We start from the raw sequence: 19,929 nt of genomic DNA, 5'->3' as shown, positions 1-19,929 counted from the left end.
AGAGCTAAATATGTGAGACGAAATACAGTTTTCAACTTTAATTCTTTATTACATCAAAATACACAGATGTAATATGTAATATGTAATATATTGTGAAGGACTTATTATATCTGGTCCCAAATCTCGACAAGAGGAGGACCTCGAACAACATTGCGTATATATGAGAATTTTTTAGCTATGAATAGACGTTGCATTTTTTACCTTTTTATATTCAAAATTGAAATGTAATGAAGGCAATGAGATAGACATGAATTCTACTTGATGTCGTTGGAAGTACAACTATTACACGCTTTTTGTGTTTCTCTGTGGGTTTTTTGGAGTATTGAGTACTTCACTATTTTGCGCTTCACCTCTAACAGTAAATGTGATAAAGTAGCGCTTAGTGCGATCCAATTTATCAGTTGGCAATGCAACCACTTGTTTCTCCTCCCCCTTGCTAACTTCAACCTATTGTTTTTATTATTATTTGGTTAATTGTTGTATGAGTCTCTTTGATTTTCTATTAAAATTACAAGTTATTTACCATCATTTGACCTTTCCCACGATTCTCAATCCTCGGAAGAAGTGTGCTTTGTTGCTCTCGCAGTTGGCCTCCTCCATCCACTGCAATTATAATCTATCATCAAACTAGGCAGATCAGTTCTACTCAGAAATTATCACGGTTCCACTACATAATGATTACAATGATTATTTCATTATTGTAGTGCAATTTAATTCAAATTTTTAAAAACCCTTGTTAAGCTTACGATATGTATAAATTGGCAGAGAAGTATAAGCACTTGTAGCGTGATGACAGCGATGAGTTTTTTGGGTGCACTGTCTGGCTTCAGTGCACCAATCAGGTGTTGTTGGTCTTTTCTGTAAGCGTCGTAATTGTTCATATAGATATCCCTCGAAATGTCTGTAAAATAATGAAAAAGAAGAAAACTTGTTAACAGTGCTGCGATAATTTATTTTGTTACTTTCAACAAACCTAAAAGTCAATGGCTGATCATATCGAGCTACTCCCAGGGTTGGTCCAGACATTCCAGATTTATTGAAACTCTCAACCTAGTAATTGTAATAATTAATAATAATCATATAAATTATACAAGGGATGATAACGATGAAACGATTGAATCTAATCTAGAATGAATATTCATTCAGGATTTTAAAATGTATTAACAGTCCCCGCAAGTACTTTTTGATCAATTCACATGAAATTGAATGAAACAACATTATTCCCATGTGCATTTACCTACCTTGTTAATATAGTAAAAAATACAAGCTAATTACCTGTCGTTTTACTAAAATATGTTCATTTGCTCTTCCATGGCGTATTTGAAGTCTTTTTAATTCCATAAGTTGGAAGAATATTTTTCTCTCGAGGTGATATCGTCGCAAATTAATTTGCACATCACGTTGAATTGTGTCCATATTAAGTGCCTGGTGTTTTTCAGTATTGGGATAGCATTTTATAGACCTTTTTGGAATTTTCGAAATACGAGGACTTGGTTCAATACCACTATCACGTCCTCCGCTATCACGACGTTCCTTTGATATTCTTATGTTTTTATTATCCACCTGGAAAGAGAATAATTCCAATAATCATTTAATCATGATACATCATTAATTCTTAGTGATAATGATTTATTTCAATTGTTATACCGACACGAGTTAGTGCATCCAATTTAGTGTTTTCCAATATTTTCATTGGCTTTCTCGGTGTTTCCTCTTCACTTGTACTTGGCAAAACTCTTAAAACAGCCAATTCATCGTCATATTCAGGTTCTGTTTCTAGCTCAGTATTGTTATCAACTACATTCTGAATTTCCTTGACAACTTCTTCATCTTCTTCATCCCACTCCGGACTCTCAATGACTGCAACAATTGCGCTACGATCGGGTGAACGATGTTCTGAATTTCCAAATAAATTATCACCTGAACTTTTGCTCTTAGCTGTTGACGGTCTAGAATTTGTCAATTTTTTCATATCTTTAGATGAAATTGATACTGTATCATTATGTTTATCCGATTCGGTCTGATTCGTCACTATTTCGGATGAAGCACCAATATCTTGATCATTCAATTGAATGTTCTCCAAGGCTGAAGAGGTTGTGACTTTATCAACTTTTTCCATTTTTTCATCATTAATAACATCTTGCCCGTTACTTTTCTTTAATTCGCCAGTACTTTTTCCCTCCCTTGGGTCTTCTGAATGACTAATCTTTGTGGAGAAAGCGCTAAATTGATTCTCGTTAGGGGATTTTATAAATTCATTATCACTAACATTATCATTATTTTGATTAACCAAAGAAACTACCATATTCTGTTGGTCTTGTTTCTCTTTGTCATTATTTTCTTCATTTTTTTTTGATTGTTCTCCTTCAATTGATTCAGTAATATTATTATTATCACGTATATTGTTTTTCAGAGATGATTGGCTGCTGATTGCATAGTTATCCTTTGGTTCATTCTGTAACGGTGAAAACTTTTGTTGGCAGTGAACTGTTGGTGAATTGCTCATAACATTATCCATTTTTTCCCTACCTTTGGCTGGGAAATTATCATCCTTAGTACATTGGTTATCATCAGGTAACGGGGAAACGGCTTCTTGATTTCTTTGTCGACGAATATCTTCAACGTCTTTTTTCATATCTGCTGCTTTTGTCATTAGAGCATTTTGCATCTCATCTGCTTTCTCCAATATATAATTTATCTTATCTTTAGATGTCTCTTGTTCCTCATTAATTTCAATTTTAGTTCCAGCACCAATTATTGGCGTATCCGGTGCCTGATCTTTATGAACTATTGCCGTTACTGTTACATGCTCTACAGTCTCTTGGCTCGTACTATCTGTCATATCTTTTTCCATCTTTTCTCCAGATTCGACCATTTTTTCTTTCACTGAGGGGTCAGAATTTTTCTCCTCTCCTTCTTGTCCATCTTTCTCTTCTTCTCCTCCTCCTGATGACCTATGTTCTATTGTTCTTTTGGTATTCCCAGTGGAAATTGATTTTAATTTTTCATCTTTACATTTTACTCGTGAACTACGACGTTGAATTTCTTTGCAGGTTGCTCTTATTTCTTTGCACGTTTCTCGTGGTTTTTTCGTTAATTTTCCATCAGAATATTTTATTTTTTCCGATTTTTTTTCCACTGATTTTTTTACTACAACAACTTCCAAACTATCATCACTGAGACTTGGATCGCCTGATATGAGACTATTGCCTCGTTCCATTCTATGAATTTCCCGTTTGATAATAGCATTTTCATCGGAGCTATCATCATCGGTTTCACTCGAGGATTCACTATACTCGTGCTTTGAGTACTTTCTTCTACACGTAGTAGTAGTACTTTCTACACCAGTACCATCATACCTCGATGATTCACTTTTGGCACGTCTACGCCGCTGGCGACGAGACTCTTTTGAAATTCGCATTTCCTCTTCACTGAAACTTCTACTGCTTCGACGTCTTTTATGTTTTTTTTTTGACGGACTATTATGTCTACGAGTTCGTTGTTCAATCCATTTTTCTTCAATATAAACATCCGCTTTTCGATGACGACGATGGCGAGAGTCAGTGTCACTTGGAGAAGTTGAATTTGACCGTTGAATTTTAACTTTGGCTGCAAAAACTGTTGAAAAAAAATGAAATTAATTTTCACATTTATTTTCTGTTTATTTTTCCCCTCCCACCCTTCCCAATTAATCATACCTCTGCTGGGTGTCTCTCGATGCATCCATACATGATGTGCCGTTATACCACCATGCATTTGAATGAGCTTAGCACAGTCCCGATGACCTCTGTACAATGCCGCATCAAGTGGTGTCATCGAGCCACTCTTTATCGTTTGAAAAATCGCATTTATTCTCACTCCATGATCTAAGAGTACTTTGCAAATATCTAGATAGCCATGTAGGGCAGCTACATGAAGAGGTGTTCGTCCATCATGAGTTGCAACATCCAATGTACTAGGTTTTTTTTTTGCTAGCCATTCTATCAATTCAATACGACCTGACAAGACAGCTTCATGAGCAACACCAGTTCCTCTAACAGTTCTTGCATGAAGCGAACCGCCATGTTGAGCGAGAATCTTGAGAGTTTCTAACTGTCCTTTCGCGGCTGCACATAGGGCAGGCCTGAGATAAAAAATTATGGGAAAATAATTTCGGAAAAAAGAAGCCAAGGGCAAAAAATAGAAAATATTAAAATATAAAAAACATTAATTTACGTTCTGCCTTTACGATCTTGTCTATTGGGATCAGCTCCGAGACGCAAAAGAAGGGCTGTTGCATCAGCATGGCCAAGAGTCGCAGCATAGTGAACTGCAGAACAGCCATTATCATCTACATAGTCTGGCTGCAAACCACAAAGATTCACCAGTGCTTCAACACATCTTGCATGTCCACGAGATGCAGCACAATGAAGCGCTGTAAGGCCATCTTTATCAGTAGCCCCGGCCGCTGCCGACCCTCCAGCTCTGTATGTAAATGGATATTAATGCAATTTGTATCAGCCAGACTGGTGAAAACGAAAAAAAAACATTAACATTGAAATTACCTGACAAGTGCTAAAACTGCTTCGACACTGCCAGCACTGGCTGCCCACAAAATTGGTTGACGACCATCTTCATCTTTAGCATTAACATCAGCTCCAAATTCTAACAAAGTATGTAGCACTTTTAAGCCGACCTTTTTGGGCACTGAAAGCTCTGCCGTTACTGCAGCCCCACAACACTGGGCTGCATAATGAAGTGGTGAACCACCACGAAGATCTGGTGTTGATGGCTTAGCACCTGCTGCCAATACTAGACGCACGCACTCGGCCTCTCCACATACTGAAATTAATTTTATACAATTAATCAAATATTTTATTATTTAGCACTGTTGTTGCTAGACATATATATGTATATGTATATGCATACATATATATCTTGGTAATGTGAATGTGTATAGTCTCTTCAAAGTATTCAACTTTCGCGTGATATACCAAATGCTAATAAAGTCCTCTTGTCCGAGTTTGGACTGACCCACTGACCTCAAATGACAATATGAAAAAAATTGAATTTTTTCTTTCCCTTAAACATTACCAATGTTATTATTAATAATATATATTTTTTAAATTAATTTTTTACCTGTTGCCCAATGCAAAACACTATGGCCCTCAAGATCTTTAGCATTGACATTGGCACCATTGGCAAGTAATACGGCAACTAGCTGAGTATCTCCAGCAATAACTGCCAAATGAAGTGGTGTATGTCCTTCAGCGTCTGGTGCATTAACAAGTTGTGGTGCTGCTGACGCAACAGCACCACAAGTACTTGCATCCATACAGTAATGGAGTGTATTTCTCAGGGTCCGATCACGATAATTTACTGTATCTCCTTGCTCGTTAAGAAGTCTAAGAACTCGGGATCTTTCACCCTGCTGACAGGCGTGCATAAGTGGTGTAGCACCGATATGCAGGACCCTAAAGTAAAATTAATTCGTTAGGACTTCATTTAAATTTTGGAAAATATAATATGAGAAATTAATGACATTTTTTCCTCACCTGTAGGGTTTATTCAATTGTTGATGTAAATTCTTTGTTACATATGGAGTAGCACTCACCCAATTTGGATCTGAATTCTTGAGAGTTGATGAAAACAGTTGTGATAATTAAAGGAAATTTTTTTTTATGCAATTGATCAGTTTTTCCATCATTCCTAAATACCTTTTTATTATCTGTGCTTGGCCTCTGACGTTCAGCATTCGAGTATTGAGCCGTAGCCAGAGGTGGTAGAGACAAATGTTCAGCAATTATCTCTTGTTTTTTGTATTGTCTCTTCTCCTGATGCTTCAGCGGTATCAGTGGTGTCTTCGTATCCATTCCAATCTCACACCTCTGTCTCACACCTCAAACCCAAACTTCCTCAGGGCTTTTGGTTGTGGCACTGCTGTCACCCATTCATTCTGATTGTGGGCCACCTCCTTGACCAAATCTTTCCACAACAAGTAGAAATTGAAGAAACTATTATTATATCATTTCCGACCTCATTTCGTCTCCATTTCGAAAACCGGGCCAATCAAGATTTGACGATTGGATTTCTCCACTCCCGTGTAGCACACAATCTTGCTCCCATGGTAGAATGATCAAATCTAGCAGCTTTCCTTACTGACCACGTGGTTATAGATTGACCAGGTCACTGAGATGCTATGGTAACCACTGGGTCACAACAACTGGCTAACGATCAAAAATCCTAGAGGTATCGTCTGTAATAGCCGAGAGCACGACAAGGTCAACACGTCACGTATTAAGATCGCCTTTAACAGTACAAATTTATTGCTTCTCTTTTACGCAAATTTAGTTTTTTCAAAATCTCCATGTATAATGAAAACATTTGTAATTTATTGCAAAATAAATTGATGTTACACAACAAATCATCTTTCTTTTTTTTTTCTTTTAAATTGTGCAGTCACAAATATGAAATATAATGTAATTTTCCGCAATTGTAGACCTCTTTCAAACCGCTGTCCGCGATTTGAAATTTCTTGTCGTCACTTGTCACGCCATCGAAATTCCACTGTTATCATTTATATTCAACACCTTGCACTATCTTGACCTGTATTTCTTAATGCATCTTTTCAACTTTTTCCTCTTTAAATTTAACAATTCATGCCTATTCATTATTTCTCTTGAATTATTATAAATGATAATTCAAATGTGAATCCCTTCGGATGAAACGAACAGCTACCTATAGAATTATCATAATGAATGTTGACAATAGACGTTTACATACTCTTGATATACATGTATATCCACGTGCACGTGTTTGCTACCTCTTCAATCTGACCCGCGATGACTGGAAATCGTTATTCTCAAGAATTGAATCATTGATTCATTCTGCCAATCACCATTGACATGACCTGTTTCTTTCTCTTCTCCTTTATATCTAATGCACACTGGAAATGTAAACAATCAAATAAAAAGTTGCTCTATAGTTATTCCAGGAGAATGAATAAGTTGTTCAAGTACTTACAGAGATGATAAAATCATTAATTTTTGAGCTGTTCATTATAAATTATGCTTTTTAGAGTATTTTTCTCGTCCAATTTGTTGACCATTTGTTCAAGTTTTTCATCAGGACTTTGGGAGCAAATGAAACAGAGGTTCAAGTCAAGTAGAAATTGCGAATAGCAAATAGGTTTACATCTTAGGACAGTGGAAGGTGTGTTGTTCTCTCCGCAGCGCAGTGCCTGGTTTAATGCAAGGTTGCTATGGGAGACCACAACTCCTTGTCCATAGGAAGGCTCAGGTCACAATATGTTCATCTCTCTTTCGCCTTCAACGAGACAATGATTTTCTGTCAAAATTCGATTATTCTATTAAATCAGAGGTTGTGGGCCCAAAGACATGAAAAATTGTTCGTTTTATTTTATAAAGGCGAATGTAATAAAAGCTACATTCGTCAAATCAGGTTTGTATTACACTGAGAGAAATAATGAGTGAAAATCAGAGAGATATTTCTTCCAATCGTACCAAAGCAATATTTTTTTGAATCAATGTCGCAATGTCTCTTGTTTCGCTGTATTGTTAGGCATTTCGAAAAATTTATTGTCTTTAAATACCGCAAATACCATCAAAGTGAACAATAATTTATTTATTTCTAAAAATATTTCTTCGCCATCACCCAAAAAAATATTTTCTAGATTCATTCATTTATTAGCTCAGTGCACCTGATAATATAATATGCTATGGCAATATCAATAAGCTTTTCTTGAATCGTTGGAGAAAAGCCATTTTTTTAATAGAATGAATTTATTTTATTTATTTCTTTCTTATAATATCATACAATATTTACTACAATATATGTTACATTGAAATGTTTTTGAGATATCATTGCTTTTCACTTTCGAAAGGAACCATTGTGATTTGTAATTTTTACAGATTCTTCAATTTTCAGTGGAAACGATGTTGAATGGCTCAAAATGCAAAAATACCAAGTTTCCGGGTCATGGCAATTTTTAGAAAATGCAACGATAAATTGATTTTAAAAAATGACAAAAATCTGAAATTTTGACAGATTATAGGTTTTAATAGGGGCAAACTCAATAGGTGGGATATTTATCGTCAAAAAGGCGATTTGTTTGTCAATGGTTTACCATAAATATCTCCACGATTAATGGATAGATTTATTATTTTTCGGAAAAAAATTTTTTACGAATATCTGTAAGACTAGCCAATCGACTTTTGTTTTTTTTTTTTAATTTTAATTTTCAACACCTTTTCTCGATCCATGAAAAGCTCTATGTCTGTTCTTACAAATTGCGGTTGTTTACATATGAAAATTTTCATCGAATGTTCTTTATCGCAGTCAAATAAAACATATATACTCGCCAATACAAAGTTTCCTTGATATTGTGTCGTTTATTTTCCAGTTCAAATCGTAAGTCGTTGTTTCACCTGTGTAAAAATAGAAATATGAACTTGGAATTTCGAAAAAATATTCCTTGTATCACTATAACGCATGGTATTGAAATGGAGTTCGTTATCTTTATCTATAAACTTTAAACTTGATGTCCTCTACCACAGACAATTGAATGAAATAGAGAAAATCATGGAAAGAAACAAATAAAAATTCCTTAATTAAATAATTAGATGTTTCTCTTCATTTTGACCATATAGATTTATATATATTCTTAAAAGATATAAATTATTAGGAAGAAGTATATTGCAAAATCCATTCGGTAGCTCGCCATAAATTTATTAATGGGAAAGACAATATAACCATACATTTCAATAACTCATTTACATCGATATAACTGTTATCGCCAGTTTCTTGTAATTATCTTATTGGACTTTTATTGGGGCTACTTATCGATTCGAAAGGGCAAACAAAATTTTAATCTTTCTGTATCGTTAAACTGCAAACCTATTGAAATGAAAAATGAAAAATTTTCAAATTCATGTTATTGATATGTTGGTACCACTAGTATTACAATTGCAATGAATGACTATCGAAATATGGACATGGCGACGTGTAAATTGACTCATTTTTCTAAAATTTGAGTGAATTTGTAAATTTTCAGCTGTGAACAAGGAAGATTTCTAATTAGTCCATTAGTACCAGGCGATAATATTTTAGAGTTGGCTCAGTGAATCTCTGAGTTGTTTGAAGAATACGGAAATACGAAAAAATTATGAATTACAATCACTCAGGAGCACGCAGGGGTAAGTAAATTAATATCAAGTGTCATATAATGAACCTCGTAATACTGGCTACTATATATTGGATTTGACCGACTATTTATTCCGCCTGATAAATTTCTATCGATGCAAGATCATTTTGTGGACATGCGTTTTGAGGTTATAATATTATTTCCTCTTGACATTATCAGATATTGTACTCCAGAAGATGATGAGCATGTAGAGTAGTAGTAGTAATAATAACAATAATAATAATAAAAAATTATTCTTAATAGGAAAACCAAAAAGAATCGTAGACCCATCAGTAGGCACATCTCCTTCATTTTCCCAGCTGCCACATAAGCCTTATGTATATAGTCAACAGGTAAAAACATAAAAATTAGCATATTTTGCAAGAAAAATAAATGTGAATAATCCAATGAAATATGATTTAATACAGGTCAGTGCAAACAATGGTCTACCAGAATATGGCTTTAACATGCCTGAATCATCCGGAGCAACAACGTATGGTTTCAATCCATCGACCCCATCGTTATCATCGCAAAGACAAAGTTCTCTCCAGTCACCATATCCCCCTCCCAATTTACCGTCACCAGATACTGGATTCTCTGGACCTCAATTTGCGACACAACTTCTCAATGAGCCCCTTGTAACAAATATGGCTATGAAGTATGGAGATGCACTTGTTGGAACTGGCAAACAGCAATTTGAAAAATATGTTCCCATTACCGCACTCAAATACTACTTTGCTGTTGACACTGATTATGTTTTTGTAAAATTAGCACTCCTGATTTTTCCATTCACCCAAAAAGTAAGTGAGTGAAAATAAAAGTTTATATTTTATAAGTATAATTTTATTAATAAATTGTGTGAATTTTTCCAAGGATTGGTCGGTGAAATACGAGCAAGATGTTCCCCTTCAACCGCGTTATGAAAAAAATGCTCCTGACATGTATATTCCAACTATGGCATTTTTGACGTACGTGGTGATGGCAGGATTCTCTCTTGGAACACAAGAACGTTTCAGTCCAGAGCAACTTGGAGTAATTGCCAGTTCAGCATTAGCTTGGGGTTTAATAGAGCTTCTCGTCCACACCATAACACTTTACGTTATGAATCTTGAAACAAGTCTACGGACTTTCGATCTAGTAGCATATTGTGGCTACAAATACGTTGGAATCAATGCTGCTTTATTATTATCACTAATATTTCGCCGATTTGGTTATTACATTGTCCTTATATACTACAGCATATCACTAGCATTTTTCCTCATAAGATCTCTTAAACTACGAGTCATACCCGAGGGACACACATCATATACTGCAACTGGTAATAAACGAAGACTCTACTTTATTCTGTTTGTTGCATCGCTTCAACCTTTTCTCATGTGGTGGCTATCCTATCATCTCATTCAGTGAGACATTAATTTTTTTATTTGTTTTCTTTATCTCTTCCTAATTTGTAAAATCTCATTCAAAATAACGGTATGTCACAAAAGCTTGTGACAAAAGATAAAAATTATATGTAATAATTTATGAAAACAAAAAATATGAAAACATTAAAATATCGACTGTCGACTATTGTGCATTTTTGTAAAATAAAAATATTGAAAATGAAAAATGAATTATACCTTTATTTTCAATATTCAAAATGTCATTGCACCTATATTATTTGATGCGCGCGCCTTCTACTATCGTATCGTCACCACATATACAGAACTCTGAAAAAAAAAAGGCTATATTCTATATACCATGCTCAGATACATATTGTAGCATCAAGAGCTTCACAGTATTCGTATTTTCATATGTCATTATTCTCCACACTAAAGATTTGCAGTTGAAAATCAGTTTAGCTGCAGTTGGCTAACGTTAACAGCGGCAGTGTGTGTTGGACGCGTGGGCGTGGTGCCTCTAATATTATTGTTGTTAGTCAGTCTTCATACAACAAATAGAAAGTGAGTTCTGTGTGCGCCGTGTTTGTGGTTGAATAATGGCGGAGCGGACCAAAGTGACGGCCCTGGCTAACCGGCCTGTGCCAATGAAATTATTTGCTACTTGGGAAGTTGATCGTACACCTCCTAATTGTATACCAAGGTAAATAGATTATTTATTTTTCCTACTGCTGGAATAACAATAGTAATTGATAAACAGTTGATCATTATTTCGGTTACTAGGAAAAACTCTAGAGATAAAGCACAATGGATGCCGTTAAAGGAAAAATAATTTATAAGTTATCAAAGGAGAGAAAAAAATATTTGTTGAAATTTATGAAATTTAATAGATCATCGCAATTGTGTGATGATGGCATATCTATGAATTTCTCATATAAACACAATAACTCCACTGTCTGTGCACCTACTAATATTTATTACCCATATTTACTCAATGTTTTTTCTCCGGAAATATTCATACATCAAAATATTACAATAGTTTTACCGTTTATGTTGCTTTTAACAAATAAATTGAATTATCATTATCGCACATTTATTTCTGATGTTCTTTTATGGATAATCATACAACATTGAATCGATGATTATTTTTATGACTGACTGATTTCAATTGATTCTTTTCCTCTATCAGAGAGAAAAGCCTGTCATCTATGTTTACATTTGCGCCATTGTTTGTTAATTAAAGAATAATCCGATAAGACAGTAACAATTGTCAATCTCAATTATTCTCAGTTATTGAAACTATTAAATATTCATTAAGAATACTCTTTTAACGAGATATATTTTCTTACCACTCGTTTAAATTAAACTAGTTAAACGTTAAACAGTTCATCTAAAAATCTAAAATTATCTATTGTCCAAACCTTGAGACGTCGAAATTTCCTTATTGTATGAAAATTTCCGTTATGCTGTGGGAACAGATAATTCGTTTTTTTGGCACGCTTATTCATTATTTTCCTACAAACATTCAGTATACATGGGAACAAGGGGGTTATACAGGGGGTGGGATAAAATCTAATAATAATAATATTAGTTTGTGGAGTTGTGAAGAACTAATTAACGATAGGGACATAATATACCTCCGCAGGGCTAACTAAAGTAGTTACCTATTATTACAATAATAATTCGATACTCGTGAAAAAGCAGTTTTTACTTCATGGAATTATAGCACTCAGCTTCAGTTCGTGCTATAACTGTTACAAACGCGAGTCAAAGACTACTTTTCGGCCCTTATATCGAAATATACTATAAAGACGGCTTTTGACCATTATGAAATGGTAATTTGAAAGCAATATCCAGTTAAGCTAAAATTATGTTTGAACTATGTAATTGATGATTTCGTATTTGCTATTTGTAGACCATATTTGGAATGTTAGTCGTCTATATCTATGTGTCTATTTACATATGAATAATCCATTGGTTTTTTAAGGTTATGCACATTGACATTGACGAGACTTGTGACACTCCGGCCTTTGGGTGCTGATTTAGCTTCTATCAGTATTGCCGTAAAAATGCAAAGTTCGAAGAGAACATTGCGTTCTAATGAAATGTCAATACCATCTGGTGGAATGCTTGACACAGAACTAGAATTACAATTTGCTCTGCAATATCCACATTTTCTCAAGAGAGATGGCAATAAACTGCTAATTCTATTGCAGAGGAGAAAAAGATATAAAAATCGAACGATGCTAGGATTCAAGACCCTGGCTGAGGGTGTTATTAACATGGCACAGGTATTGCACACGTATTACTTAATTTTTTATTAAATGATGATGAAAAAATTGTTTGTACCATCAGGTATTGCAGAAACAAATGGATCTTGAATTAGAACTTGTCTCTGATAAAGCAGAAAAATATGGTGGATCATCAGTGGTATTAGCTAAAATCAGTGTAGTTGCACTTTGCTCGCAGCCAGTTGATCAGGATAAAAGACTGATAAATGATGCAAGTGAACGACTGTGTCCTGAGTACAGTGACGATGAGGAAGAATTTAGTTCAGAGGCTGAAGTTGAAGGTAGTGATTCTGAACCCACGCTCGAGGTACACCGACGAAAAAGTCGCTCGAAAATGCCTGCTAATGCAAGGGTAAGTAAATATTCATAAATATATATCCATATACGATATTATATACACACCATACATACATATATACATACATACATACATACATACATATTTTCAAATAAATGCCATGATTAAATCATTTGTAAACATATTAAATTTTTATTTCCTCATTTTTTATAGCAAAGAAATTTAAAGCAAAAATTTATTGCTCTATTAAAACGATTTAGAGTATCAGAGGAATTGGAACATGATCAAGAGGAAATTGGTCAAAAGTTATCAGGTGAACAAGATGATCATGATTTTAATGAAGCAAATCTTCATCATGTATATCCGATTCATCGGTGTATATAATTTTATATGAATCATCTATAGGCGGAGATATGGAAATTGAAGAACTTTTTGATGAGTTGGAAGATTTATCGGACAGTGGTCCAGAATTAGACACAATGTCTGTGAGTAGTACACCAAAACCTTCTCTCCGACCATTCTTCAGTTCTAGTCGATCTCTCTTGGCGCCTTCCAACTCAGGTGAGTTTTAGTTTTTCAATGTAACGTCCGCCCAGAACAGCTCCGCTCGTATTTTGTAGAATTTGAGGCACGTTATTGACAACAGCCGGCCTACAATTTTTTTTTATCTATTTATTATTATTTTTGCATATCATTTCATTTTCTTCCAGAACATTTCAAAATATTTAAGCATGATTTGACTCCATTGATTTATATCTAAAGAAACTCATAATAATTACAATAATAATAATGATAATAATTATGGTAATAATAAACAATGAAAACAAATGACTGACAAAACTTAGTGCATCATATTGTTTATACATATTTTCGTCCCCCTCCCCCCTCCCGCCCATCCTCTTGACTTTTTCGGTTGAATTGGATAGATGAAACGGATTAATAAACATCAAAAATGTTTTTCAATTCATGGAAAAATAATTAATAAAATAAAGTGGGATTGGCTTTGCACTGTTGCATGGTACGATTCGATAGTAGTTACCAAGGAGGAGAGTGGAACGAACTCAACGCAAATTACTACAGTATCACAGCCAACAACTGGACAGTCTATTAAAGAGAAGTCACGTGTTGGACACACTACACCAGGTATATAATTGTGAAAGAATAAATAAGTGAATAAATATTAAATCGAGGATGAGATTAATTGACAGTTTGGAAACTGTCATTCGATTATAAGCATGGGCACCAATATTCCAGCTAATGCTCCATTCTTCTTTTATCACAGTATTTTTTTTTTCTCTCTCTCTCTCTCGCTCTCTCTCTCAGGAAAAAAAAATATGATATATATATATATTTATTAATATATATATGTATTTTTTTTTCATCATCCGCAAAGTATAATCATAATCCCATTTTTATCATCATCTATAACTCAATGGAATAACACATGGTATAATTCTTGACTCAATATTCAGTTTGAGTGGTAAATTTCGACAATTTTATTGCATTGCTTTTTTTTTCTAAAGAAAAGTTATATCGTTCCAAAAACAGTTACATTTTCACGGTTGTTGACGAATCTCCAATGCCTGAATTGTCCTGGCAGGAGACAACTACGTTTATCCTTGTATATTCAATTGTTTTTTTTTCGCTATTATCAAGTCAATCATTTGTGCTTTTAACTATGAAATCTTCTTATCGTTTCTAACTGTTATGTGGTTTCAAAAGGGTGATATTCAAAAAGGCTTAGTTCATTTTCTTCATTCTAATTATTGAAGAAAGAAAAAGAATCTCTGTATAATATTATTGTAAAATATTTATCAAAATATATTTTTCTTTTCGTTCCCTGGAAGCCCGTCTTTGCGTTTCAAACTTTTTTGTTTTATGTTTCTTTTTAATTTTTTTCATGAAATAATATTCATCTATAGTTACCTGTCGTATTCGCTGAGCACAGAATTTGTCAGCATGCATTAGGTTCCATTTGGATTGTTTTCTTTTGCTTTATTTTCTTTTTAGAACATATACACACTAAGTGACTTTAAGAATCGCATCATCAATTAAACGTAATGAATGATTTTCCCAAAAAACAAACTAAGAAAAAAAACACTAACTGACAAAGAAAGTTATGTATGAAACTGAAGTCTCTATATCTCTACTTACAAACGTACGTATGCTCTTTTTCACTCTATGTATTTATTGGTATTTGTTTATCTATCAAATTCAGTAATGTATTCGTAACGTTAGACTGTATTCTATTCGTTATTATGTAAGTGATTGTTTTTCTTTCTTCCCAAGTTTAATTACTTAATGTTTTAGTGTACTTAAATTAAACCAAGTAGGTTTGACATTAGATTAATGCCTTTAGAATCGTTTTATTGAAATAAATAATCATAAATATATATTAATGCATTGACATCTCCTTGGTGTATTAATAATTGAAAAACGGAGCCATCTTTGATATAGCCGAAACCTATATTCTTGTCATCATTAGAGATTATTACTTGACATGAAGCATATTACAGAAAGATGTGCCGATAGACAGAGTGATGACAGCTCAAGACGTGCAGACAGTGACTCACATCCAGAAAATTGGACGGATTATGAGGCATACGATGGGCCAAGCGCAGTGACAGGTTCGCCTCCAAAGTCTGAAGGACAGCATGTTAGCAAAAACGAAAATAATGATAGAAAAGGTCGGCTTTTTGCCAGGGATCGAGGAACCCCAGGGGGTAACAAGTCTAAAAAGCATAGTCTCAGTGTTGATCTAAAACCTCCGATGGAATTGAATAGTTTGGAAGTTAGTTTATTATTTTAAATTGAAAGATAATCAATTCATTGGACTGATAAATGATGAATACAATTTCCATTATTTCAGCCGAGAAAGGCATTGGTAGAGCAGTTGGTACGAGTTTTGCCAGACGACTGTCTGCCGGAATCTATAGCTATTGTGTCATTGGCAGATGCAGGTGGTGCTGTGCTTGCAGCTCGTCTTCAAGAGCGTCATATCAGGGTATTAACTAGTGCATCACCTGCAGACATTCGTGCAACATTTACCTGTCTGATGGCGAGAATACAAAAGTTCTGCAACAGTTCTGCAAAACCACCATCTCCAATAAGAATAGTCATTGCTGGTGGTGATGGATTTGTTAATGCTATATTGAAACACTATGTTGATCTTTTGAGTTTTCGACCACCAGATTGGCAAAATTATTTGAGATTTTTAATTGTGCCACTGGGATCAAATACATTATCCAAATATCTAGCATCTGTTGACAACAAGTACTCTATGTTATTCGGTGATGAATGGAAGGAACTATTAGAGCGCGACGTCGGAGGGGCTGCGGAAGGAGCAGCTAGAGTTTCTGAGTATCTTGCTAATGTGGGCCCGACGCTCTTATTACCAATTGCTGAAGCAATGGTAACATATAGGTGAACAAACTTATTAATTAATTGATTAATAATTAAATGGATAATGATATAATAATAACACCAGTAATAGATACTAACCAATGAGCTTTTTATTAATTTATTTATCAATTACAGAGAGACAGATGACAGTAGTCAAATATTCATTCCATTTGTTAATGACGTACGTGTTGGTTGCCCTGAAAGCAGTGCTTCAGCTTCAGTTGATCTTGACGAAGGTGGAATTGCAATGTCTGGTTCTCCACCTTCTTTACCGCCCATGTGCCTTTCAATTGTGCCACCTCCTGGAAGATTAACGCCACCCAGTAGTCCAAATGTGAGCCAGCCACGTGATGGGTGGGAACCAGTTGAATTACAGTTGGATTACTGGAGCAAGTCTACTTTAGGAGACAAAGGAAAATGTACGTTGCGACAGGCCTTTCGTGCACTTCACGTTCAAAGGTTACCAAATGTGGGAGAAAATCCTGGACAATATCTGTCAATGAATTACACAACTAAAGAGAAGAAACAAAAAAGTATGTTGAAAATATTTTCTCCTTTAAATACAAATTAACTTTATATTATTTTTGTTTTTAGTCATGCGATTGGGCAAGAAGAAAGAAAAAGAGAAAGAAAATGAGCCAAAGAATCAAACAGTGGATGGTGTCACTAGATTAATTTGTTCGGCAAAAACCCATATTCCTTTGAGAGGTAAGTTCTTAGTCAAGTCTGTAGATAAAGTAATTACACTCGGAAATATGACTATACATATAAATATATATCTCCATATGTATATATTCTTTTTAAATTTATGTAGTGACAATCGATGGAACTGAGTGGTATGGAGTTAAATTCTTCCAACTCTCAGCACAATGGCAGACGCATATTAAAAACTTTCCAGTTTCCATGTTAGTTTACAGTCAACAACAAACTACTAATTTTACGTAAAAGAAAATTTCCGAAACTTCGTATATTGAAAAGCACAAAGAGAAACATAATTATTTCATTAACTTATTTAGAGTTTAGAAATATTTGTTACATAATTGGTATACGAAGGCCCAGGCTGATAAATTAAGAAACGTTGCATCGTTCATTCATTGCGTTACGGTATATAAGTATTTATGAGTGGTTATTATTTATGCTTCGTTCCTGTTTCTTTCAAAGCATTCAATCTAATACTTTGCTTTAAATTTTTTGTCAAATAAATTAATGGAATAAAATAGTTTCGTAAATGGTCGAATTTCTTTCTCTCTCTCTTTGTGTGACGTCACAATTTCAACACAATCGATCTTGAATTACGAAAAATATACTTATGCGTGGATGCAAATTTAGAAGAAGGAGTAAAAGGAATTTTTTTACGGATCAACGTTAACTATAGAAATGGAAAACAAAAAATTATTGAAACCATAACATATTACCGATAAATACTGGCTATGTATAATTTGAGATTACCGCGGAAATATTATTAAAATATAATATTTAATCTCTGTTCACATTTTTAATCAATTCTTAAGTAGTTGAACCTCCTATTGCTTCTTGTTGAATTAAACATGCGCTTATTTTAGGTTCATAAATCATATTGAATTTTAATTTTTCTCAATCAATTTTTACATCTAAAATTCCCATGAGTACAATCGTACTATATGTAATTTTGCGAATATTGCTACTGAACTTTGTTTTCACCATGTAGGTGGCTATAACGCCGCAATTGATTCTAGTCCTCAATGAAAACTGTCAATTTTTCATGTAATTATAAATTAATTAATTTGCGCTATTCTGTTATTTTCCTAGATCTCCGCATTTAATTTGAAAATTATTTCGAGTGTATTACATTGACCGGGTACAGGTTTTTTTTGAGTTGCTAATGCCTATCTTACTACTGCAGATACGATTTTATTTGCGCATTAGCTCCATTGTCGAGGGATGAAGTTTAGTAATAGAAGTATTATGAAGATTAATAATAAATGGCGATGAGAGGCAGACCCATTTCACTGCTTACAATAATTAACGACTTGTCTCGTGAATGACTATGTGTATACAAGGACTTCAAATTGTTCGCACTATAACATGTCTTTTCTGTGCTTATAAGGAGGAACTGACAAAGTATCTTTGCGTTTTTGCAAAATTAGGAGTTCAATTAAAATGGCTTGGCTATGGTAAACCAATTTCGGTCAATTCATAATCAACATTATCCTTAAAAAATTTATTCCTCAACTAGTGTCATATTAGAAATTGTAATAAGCGATGACCCATGATTGCGTCTTGAAACTCCTGATAGCGAAGCGATCCATAAAATCGATCAATATATTTTAATCATCATGCACTTCATGCTTAGTTTTCACAATCTGATTTTTTATGTTTTATTGTTATTATTTTTAAAAGTATATACGCCGCAGACTAAATTAGCCCAATTGTACAATAAAAAAATTATGTAAATGACATGGTCGCAATTGTATTATTTGAAAATCATTAAAAGGAAAAAAAATACAGGCTATTACGTTGGATAAGATTTCAATGGATGCCTCTGCGACTAGTGACTTTCAAGTTTCATCATTATTACGATTCAAATTAAAAATCAAACTTGCATATCACGGGAATATTAATCAATTACACTCTTATTACATAAAAGAACATTTGTGCAAATTTCAACATTACTATGCGTGGAAATAATGAAAATAACATGTCGCTGTAAACAATATATGCGGTAGTAGAAAACATTACTTGCCAAATATCGGTGGAGAATTCTCGATAGAATTTAAGAACAGGAACAAATTTACTTCAACTCCTTATTGTTTGTATGAGTAAGAAAAGAAGATATTGGATATCTAAAGGTGATACGTACTTTTAAATGCGTAATATTTAAATGTCAAATATTATTTCTTTATAGTTGAATGAGGTCCTATCGCAAACAGTCTCCTGAGCTTATGGCTACACTTCATGACTATTTTTCATTGCAATATGTAAAGTTTTGTCTCTGTTTTTCATGAACAAGTACATATTATGTCACCATTCGACTTAAAATATATAAGTTTAATAAAAAAAAAGCTCAGGTTACCTATAAAGGCAATTAGAAATAAATTAGCCTATTGATTATTAAAGTAACCAAAAGGAATTGTTATTAAATACGGTCTATTCTAGAGGAAATAATATCAATACTGTTAATTGAGGGGTAATTGCATAAACATATGAAAAAACAAACGAAGACTGTGAAGTTGGATGGAAAAAAGTTGATGGAGGGAAAATTAATAATTCATATTAATGTTTTTGAGCTTGAAATATAAATGTGATGCATTTTTCAATTCTGCTGTAAATATCATCTAATAGAATAAATGATTGTATTATTGCAATGCACACGTAGTTGTTTCATATCTATTTCTCTCG

The 19,929-nt window shown here is 33.9% G+C and overlaps 3 protein-coding genes across 11 annotated transcripts; 2 read left to right on the top strand and 1 right to left on the bottom strand.

The window, feature by feature from the left end:
• Positions 1 to 23: 23 nt before the first annotated feature.
• On the bottom strand, positions 24 to 7,670 carry LOC135162779 (uncharacterized protein). Of its 6 annotated transcripts, none has more exons than XM_064121613.1 (14): positions 7,003 to 7,650; positions 6,763 to 6,925; positions 5,697 to 6,235; positions 5,535 to 5,611; positions 5,119 to 5,453; positions 4,545 to 4,821; positions 4,216 to 4,464; positions 3,699 to 4,123; positions 1,652 to 3,618; positions 1,276 to 1,563; positions 974 to 1,050; positions 747 to 901; positions 524 to 603; positions 24 to 447 (listed from the first exon to the last, which is right to left on the bottom strand). In XM_064121613.1, exons 3-14 carry the CDS (start codon positions 5,850 to 5,852, stop codon positions 283 to 285), a joined length of 4,251 nt encoding a protein of 1,416 aa, XP_063977683.1. In that variant the 5' UTR covers positions 5,853 to 6,235; positions 6,763 to 6,925; positions 7,003 to 7,650; the 3' UTR covers positions 24 to 282. The 6 variants fall into 6 exon arrangements, with proteins under 6 accessions (XP_063977683.1, XP_063977684.1, XP_063977686.1 ...); XM_064121614.1 differs by having other exon boundaries at positions 5,697 to 6,717; positions 6,803 to 6,925; XM_064121616.1 differs by having other exon boundaries at positions 2,303 to 3,618; positions 5,697 to 6,925; positions 7,003 to 7,661.
• A 1,291-nt stretch (positions 7,671 to 8,961) lies between these two features.
• On the top strand, positions 8,962 to 10,794 carry Yif1 (Yip1-interacting factor 1). Its single transcript, XM_064121627.1, has 4 exons — positions 8,962 to 9,194; positions 9,446 to 9,534; positions 9,610 to 9,981; positions 10,055 to 10,794. The coding sequence occupies exons 1-4, from the start codon at positions 9,164 to 9,166 to the stop codon at positions 10,586 to 10,588; spliced, it is 1,026 nt and encodes a 341-aa protein (XP_063977697.1). The 5' UTR covers positions 8,962 to 9,163; the 3' UTR covers positions 10,589 to 10,794.
• A 122-nt stretch (positions 10,795 to 10,916) lies between these two features.
• Positions 10,917 to 19,895, top strand: LOC135162782 (phosphofurin acidic cluster sorting protein 2). 4 transcript variants are annotated; one of them, XM_064121621.1, is made up of 11 exons: positions 10,917 to 11,263; positions 12,548 to 12,851; positions 12,916 to 13,203; positions 13,363 to 13,462; positions 13,555 to 13,710; positions 14,185 to 14,292; positions 15,666 to 15,940; positions 16,019 to 16,572; positions 16,687 to 17,084; positions 17,146 to 17,259; positions 17,366 to 19,895. In XM_064121621.1, the coding sequence occupies exons 1-11, from the start codon at positions 11,160 to 11,162 to the stop codon at positions 17,494 to 17,496; spliced, it is 2,532 nt and encodes an 843-aa protein (XP_063977691.1). In that variant the 5' UTR covers positions 10,917 to 11,159; the 3' UTR covers positions 17,497 to 19,895. The 4 variants fall into 4 exon arrangements, with proteins under 4 accessions (XP_063977691.1, XP_063977690.1, XP_063977694.1 ...); XM_064121620.1 differs by having other exon boundaries at positions 14,182 to 14,292; XM_064121623.1 differs by lacking the exon at positions 10,917 to 11,263 and adding an exon at positions 12,104 to 12,395 and having other exon boundaries at positions 14,182 to 14,292.
• Positions 19,896 to 19,929: the final 34 nt, after the last annotated feature.

Source organism: Diachasmimorpha longicaudata, chromosome 5 (genome assembly GCF_034640455.1).
Source record: "Diachasmimorpha longicaudata isolate KC_UGA_2023 chromosome 5, iyDiaLong2, whole genome shotgun sequence".
In the NCBI taxonomy this organism is placed as follows: Eukaryota; Metazoa; Arthropoda; class Insecta; order Hymenoptera; family Braconidae; genus Diachasmimorpha; species Diachasmimorpha longicaudata.
The sequence above is the reverse complement of the archived record's forward strand: the minus strand, read 5'-3'. Positions and strand labels throughout refer to the sequence as shown.